The sequence below is a fragment of the Asparagus officinalis genome, chromosome 1 (assembly GCF_001876935.1).
Source record: "Asparagus officinalis chromosome 1, Aspof.V1, whole genome shotgun sequence".
Taxonomy (NCBI): Eukaryota; Viridiplantae; Streptophyta; class Magnoliopsida; order Asparagales; family Asparagaceae; genus Asparagus; species Asparagus officinalis.
The window spans coordinates 125,683,339-125,691,009 of record NC_033794.1 but is presented as its reverse complement, the minus strand read 5'-3'; the positions used below and the strand labels follow the sequence as shown (position 1 = coordinate 125,691,009).

Below are 7,671 nucleotides of genomic sequence, written 5' to 3'. Positions count from 1 at the left end.
CCAAAATCTGGAGCTCTAAAGAAGTGGAAATTGTTTGATTTATCACATTTTTATTGCCAATTATATTGAGATTACGATGTCAACTTGGACTCCAGAAAATGATAATTTGCAGAATCATATGCGAAGCTATAGAATCAAATGCAAAAGCATCTGGCAAATATACCCTTGAATGTCATACTTATTGGAACACATTCCTCTAGATTAAAAGTAAAATTTGCAATCACAGCCCTTACACTATGACACTGTGTCCTTTTTTTGCCTTTATACCATGCCAAAACTTCTGTAGATTTTACTACCACCTGCATGATTTTTGTAGCTAGATAGTTCAAATGTGGTATCAAAAGCCATTACGTTTTACGACAAGAAATGCATGTGAACTCCTATGCATTGCGAAAAACACCACCACATGATCAAGTACAAATGAAAGGTATACAACAAAATTTTAGCTTTATAAAAGTTTTAAAGAACTTTAAAAATGGATAGCATGAAGTAATAATGGACTCAAGCTGACTGCATTAGTTTTCATGAAAATCCTCCATTGATGAATGCTTTGCATATAAGATTTGAAATTTGGAGTAATATTGTCGTCAAAGGTGTAATGGTGATTCTTTTTGGCTTTGCTACCAAATGGCAGGAAAGAACAGAGGGAAATGTTAGTGATGAATGAGAGAGGACAGGAAACAAAATTAGGCTTTGGGTTTTGCTCCTCAAAGTCACTCGTTTGGCATCACACAAACCTAGAATTGTAATTTAGTCTAAATCCTCGATCAGGGGAAGCATTGATCCGCTAAACAGACTGAGACAACAGAACCAATCAAAATTTAACTGCTTGGTTTGGTTTAGAATGTGTTTAAATTGGTTTCGTTCGGAAATTTTCAACAGGAACCAACAGACGACTCCCTCCTCTCTCTAGACTAAAACTCTAATTTATTTACATTGGTCCACAAATTTCATTCTCTCATTCCCTCTAATTCAATTTGCATCGTTCTTTTATCTATTCCTTGATCTGCATCATTCTTTCCTAATTCCTTGGTTCATGTCTTTCATTTAGACCAAATAGCCCATTTTAGCTATAAGAGAGTCCAAATCCAAACCGAATAGATCAAACTGAACTAATTCGCTTTAGTACCCGAACAAAGACAGTTTGGTTCGGTTTGCCAGAATTTGTAACCGACACCAACATTTTCTCACCCCTACTATGGAATCAACCGCTTCACATGAGCTAAGGTCTCACATAACCAAACCTTGAGTTTTAAACCCAATTGCACCAGAAATCCAAAGAAACCATACCTTTACTCATAAACTTCTTCATTTATTCCTTTCTAAATTTCCAAGAGAAGATCGCCCTACGCTCCACTTATTAGAGAAAACTCGACCTCAAGTTCTTGCATATCACGAAGAACCTTGAATTTCTGTAATTAATTCATGCGACCGCGACTATATTTTTGTTGAAAAGGTCTGGATGGAAATTTTCCTACATAAAATCTGAATTTGAAGTAATGTCAATAGCAAAGTTGTGTATCTGTGAAGAAGTAATGCCGATCTATTTGGATGTGGGAAATGCAGGTGATAGTTTTGAAGTCTTAGTCTTATATAGACCTACAAAAACTTGACTGTTGAGAGATTAATCATTAATAAGGAAGAGTAATAATTATCCTAAATTTACTAAAACAGAAATTTTCCAACAATAGGATCTCAAAAGATTTCTAAATCAACTGAAACTCTGACCTAATATTCTTCTTTTATAGATGAGGCTATAAGAAACTTTTTACTAAGTATAAAAGAAAATTTGGCCATCTTCTTCTGTGTCTTCATCAATTACTTTGTGAGCCCTTTCTTTAGGAAATAAAAAAAGTCCTAATAATAGGATCTAAAAAGATTTCTAAATCGATTAAAATTCTTAACTAATAATTTTTCTTTTACAGATAAGACTACAAGAAATTTGTTATTAAAATCAAATTCCAATACTAAAAGAAACTCTGGCCATCGTTTTCCCCCCTTCATCTATTCCGTTGCAAGTCCCACATAATTTATTGGTGATTCTAGACCTACCCTGATAATTATCATCATGCATAATGCCAAGTTCTACTAGTTCTCAAGAAAATTACATCACTTGCTCTCAGTGGGATCTATTCTAATAAAATTATTATGAAGTGACTTGATACCTTGTTACTGACTAGATTTCAGTAAGGAAACAACGAAGAAGCTAAAGAAGTATTACCCAAGCTCTGTAATAACATCTTGACACGTTCGAGCATCCGTATTTAAAGAATGGTTAAATGTAGTCTGTCTTTCAGTTGGAGCAGAATCAGCATTAGTTAGAGTTGCAGTTGGAACAGCCACATCAGTATCACTATCACAACCTTCTTTCTCACTACTTCCATGATTAGAAACCCATCCGAAAAGTTTATGGCAGATCTCTGTGGGTGAAAGAAGAAAATGTACTGCCTTGTGAACCATGTCAAAAATTGCTTCAATGAAAATCTCAATTGCTAGGTGAAGATCCTGGAGAATAAGATGAAATGTTTCATTTTAAAAGTTACACCAGAAACATACCATGTGAGATGAGATGATGAAAAAGAAATAATTCCAGAAAATATCACTGTGAAAATGGAATATGGAGGTTAAATCTGTAGTTAGAAATATAACAATTTGTAAGATATACCTCAATCACACCGCGCCTCCGGTCAGTAGTTCGCTGGACAATATCGTGCTTTATGTGGGGGGGTTTCAGAGTAGAAAGAGGACCTGACGACTGGTTAGAGATTGGTGAATAATTAGGTCCAGTACTGTTCCTTCTAAATCCAACCAACTCACACATTACAATTGGTATCCTCAAAAAAACTGTGACTGTCCACAGAATCCAGGAAAGCAAGCACTTGATCGTGCGTAGTACCCGTCTATCATATCTTTTAAAACTTTTCAAACTGCTTGCACGAGACAAACGGGAAGCATGGGATGCAGGAGATGCAGGAAGGATGTCATCCTCATCATCTTCTTCAAGAGAAATATAGTCTGCACTTGACGAGCCGTCAGGATCCACAGAAAGTTCATGGATGAATTCATTGAAGGAAGAAACACCACTGTCACAAAAGGCATGATTGACATATTAGTACTATCCAGTTGTCTCCACAAGATGAGAACACCACATGACTATAAAAAGGACAGGATAAAAAGCAAGAGGACCAGATAACAATACTATGCCTTTCCTGGACAACAGTCATGGTCATATTTCAGACCCAAATTGGTAATGAAAATTACATTCCTCTAGTTTGAACCAGTAAACCACCACTAAGCATTGCATTACAAGCAGGTTGGAAACTCTTAACGTAGTATGGACTTGGAAGTAGCTTCCCAGGAGACAAATGTATGCCAGGCATAACATTCAAAACTTTAAGCATTAGGGAGATAATTCACAAGAAGTCTTCAAATCGTAATAAACATAATAATATCCAAAGAACTTGAACTGTTTGTCAGAGTTATAATACTTTCTAATCAATTGTAGTATAATGAATTAGCTGTTCAATGTTCTGGATAACCTTCAAGATGGAATTCATTTCACATTCAATGCAGAGACTTAACATCCAAAAGGCTAAGAAGAAATTGTGGTTCAAATTTTCACTAGTTTGGTAAATCATGGAACTTCAGAAAGAAGAGGGATGTGAGAGAGTGAATTAGAACGGGAGAGAGAGAGAGAGAGAGAGAGAGAGAGAGAGAGAGAAGTAATAGTGTTTGCCCAATAATAATACAATGTAAGGATCAGAAAGGACTGAGACTTAAGTCCTAACTCACCACCAGCAAGAAGAACCCTAACGGTAACTGCCTCAGAATATTGACAAAAATAAGTGGAGATTGAGAAAATGTTTTATTATTGCTCTTACAAGAACAGGAAAGAAATGTGCATTTCCCCATTCAACATTTCAATTGAAAGTTGAAACTAACTAAAAGCATACAGTACTGTATTTCGAATACCCATCGGAATAAGAATAATCCACACCATTTTCCACAGCTTTATAAGATAACATGTAACCTAGACCTGTTTCAGCTACAAGATGCTCACAGTCAAACATTTAAGTTTTTCCAGGGATAATGTAGCCATGTGCCACAGGAGTGGTTCATATTGTTAGGGAAAAGAAATTGTGGACAGACTTCCCCAAGCATTTGCCAAGCTAGAAACTAATATGAATAAATCCACAGTGCACAAAAATAAAATCTACTGACTACCATAGAGTAAGAAAAAATGAGGGGTGAAGTTTAGGGTTGCATTGTAAAACACTAAATTCTCTTACCTTATGGAAAGACCCTTTCTTATCTAGTTGTCTCTTATGTCCACATGGACTAACTGAAAGAAAGTTTTACATCAAATCAAGGAACTTAAAAAAGAGAATAAATGAGTTTGTCTTTCATTTTACAGCATTGGTTAAGACGTGATAATGGTTAATTAGAGGATCAGAAAGCATTGACCAACAATAGAACTTATAATAGGTTATAGTTATCACTTGTAATGCCTTGAGCAAACACCTTGTCAAGAGGTCATCCATTTTGGGACTACTCCCCTTTGAACACGCAATTCTTTTAGCGATTTCTCTCTCAAAAATGCTTGTGGTTAATTATTGGGTTCATTAGAGTTGTTTTTACCACAAACTCTTCTTATGCATACTTAAACGCGTGACTATTGCTTGTCTGACATACTCCCCAAGTTCAGATATGGAACTTCGTTATATTAATATTTCAGCATTATATACTACTAGTGTGAACACCGTGCTTTCACGGCATATTTTTCCTGCTACAGTAATCCCGGTTTAACCGTTGCCATCTTTTGGGTTTTTGAATTGCTACAGTATTTTCACCTCTGACATAGTATTCCCATGTGCTACAGTGATATTTTTTCAAAAAACAGTGTCCAGTTCCGCGCTTGCTACAGTAGTAGTGGTACACTAAATTCTACTGTGGCATTTACTGTAGTATGAATAGCGAATCTTGGCTTCTCCCATTTTTATTTGGAGTAGATTAGGGTGTGGTGATTGTTATATTAATATTATAGTACTTAACGTTAGGGGTGGACCTAAGTTGCATGAAAACGGATACGGGAACACGGGCAGGTATATATATATTGAAATTAATAATCTACATGAGTTCATTATTGTTTTTCACTTCATGCATCATTAGAATTAAAATTCCTGTCATATTTTTTAGTTTCTTTTACTATACTGATTATTATAATTTGGAAACTACTCATTTTTGAACTAGACACTGAAACAACCCTTTAAACTTATAGTTTTGAAGTTGGGTATCGGCTGAAACGAACCTGACTCACATCTAACTAGTTTCAAGAAATGGATGTGAAGGGTAGGCTATACATCCAAGAAGTGTTTGACAAGTTTTTTAAATCAAAACATATATCATATAATTGACTACATGTCATTATAAATGTAGGCATATATTCAAGGAGTGTCCATGAAGTTTGGGTATGGGAACATGTCGGATACGTGTCGGGAACAGATACGGATTCATGATAGAAGTACCGGGTAACATAGGGTGTGACATATTCCCCAGGTTCAGGGTATGGAATTTTGCTATGTTAATATTGCTTACATATTCCTCCACTTCAGGGTTTGATATTTGGCTATATCAATGCTTCAGTAGGCAATATGGAATTCTATAGGCAGGCATTATAGATTCAATGGACAGTCCCACGCCCATCCTTTTGTTTAATGGTACTTTAACTTGTATAGCAATTAGCTCGATACAGCACTTAATTTCTCACATTCAGGTAGTATTGGATATAAATGAATTTGTCATACTCTAAGCAAAAATGTTCTGTGATGTCAGTCATCCTCAAATTGCTCATACTATGCAATTTTTTCATTATTCCTCCCTATGTTATGACTAATTCTTTGAGTTATAATGAATTGTTTGAATTCATAATATATGAACTAGTACAGATTAGGGAATCATTATGCGTAGCCATGTAGAACTATTACTTAGGTTCGAAGGCAATAGCCCATATAATATGAGGGACTTAAATATGAATTTGGTGTTTTCAATATAAAACTACGGCACCCATTAGGTAGTTTATCTTAAAATCTCAAGAAACAAACAAATGGCAATAGTCATGGTATCAATTTCAATTTCAACTATGGCCTCACTCCTGTTTCCACAAATTTCACTAAGTTCTCTAAATTATATTTTATCCTCCAAAAGTTCTTTGATACATATAGATTTGACATGCAGCATTATCCCTTGCCAGGCAATTTCATCCAACAAGTTTGCCATCTAAATCCTAACACTCTAATTCAGAATTCTTCCAGTGACATAAAAGTAAGTCATTCATGCCTTAACACTAACTATAATGTAACGCAATGAACTTTTAACTAAATTTCCAGCTTACCTCTTTTTCTCAAATTTGTCAGCTGGTTTTAACTTTAAATGGAACTTGAACAGCATCTATAACCATATTGAAGCTCCAAAAAGTGATATAAATGGACCCAAGAACAACTTCTCATATCATCCTTGTAATCACTAGCCTCATGATTCATGAGCTATATAAAAAGACTGAAGATAACTAACAAACGTCAAAAGATAGAAGGTCAAAACTTCATTATGCTTTTTCTTGCTGCAGAAACAAGTTTCCTCCTTTTCTCTTCACAGCTGATCCAATCTTAAGTTGATGATTTGCATGGGTTCCAATTGCCACAGAAAGATATATGAATAAGCATAAATAAAAGGACAAATGAAACAATGCTCTAACAGTAATCTTTTCTTCCAGAAAATCACTTCTCCATAAGTACCACTTGTATAAAAAATATACTTAAAACTTTTATATAATGAGAAAGAACCAAACTTACTTTTCCATCCAACGAGGAAGTCGAGGTCCCCGTAAAGCGGGTCTGAGTTCCCATCCTTGGATACCCTCTAACATGGTGGTCTTTCCTGGAAGGACAGCTAGTAGTAGTGCAGACACACCATTTATTAACCTTGCAACATTGTTTAATGATTCATAAGTGAATGTCTTCACTGACCTGCAGGAGGAACAAACAAATATTAATGATGTGTGAGGACAGTTTTGATTAACAAGTGCAAGAGAAACAAATTAAAGAGCATGTTAACTGTCGACATTAGATGTAGAATGAGCAAAAGCAGCTATGGACCTATGGTCGTCCCAGTGTATAGAGTAAATATACTAGAGACCTCAAAGAGAAAACTCTTTGACAATTTATAAAGAGACAAACAAATTGAGAGTATAATTAATGAATTTATCTTGCAGTAATTTTCAAGAAAAAATATAATGCATTATTTGGGATATTATGAAAACTTCACCCTCTTTTCATTACACAGATAGTGCACCTGAATTGTTATATCGTGGAGCTTATTAAAACCCTGACAGGGACTACAGCCCAAACAAAAGGAAAGGAAAAGGAGAATCTCATAACATAATAATAGGAAGATCAACTTCAAAAGTCAACTAAGTGATTTCCATGACTTCAAACCTGAAGTACAGATGCATCAATATTCAGCTGATCTCCATAGAAATATCCTCATTTTATGTTACCTAACATGTGACTGAATCTGAGGTATATCAATGAATCAAGAAAAGAAAATATTGTTTTCATCTAACAATATCAGAAAATATAATAACATCAGAAAAGACAGCAATGCACTATTGTTTAT

The 7,671-nt window shown here is 35.1% G+C and overlaps 1 protein-coding gene across 1 annotated transcript in view; it reads right to left on the bottom strand.

The window, feature by feature from the left end:
- LOC109831801 overlaps positions 1-7,671 on the bottom strand; it is a 20,310-nt gene that overhangs the window by 11,176 nt on the left and 1,463 nt on the right. Inside the window, exons 2-4 of the mRNA XM_020399273.1 lie at positions 6,849-7,022; positions 2,666-3,083; positions 2,222-2,505 (exon numbers count right to left, since the gene is read on the bottom strand). Coding sequence (XP_020254862.1) covers positions 2,222-2,505; positions 2,666-3,083; positions 6,849-7,022 — 876 coding nt within the window. The remainder of the gene's footprint in view (positions 1-2,221; positions 2,506-2,665; positions 3,084-6,848; positions 7,023-7,671) is intronic.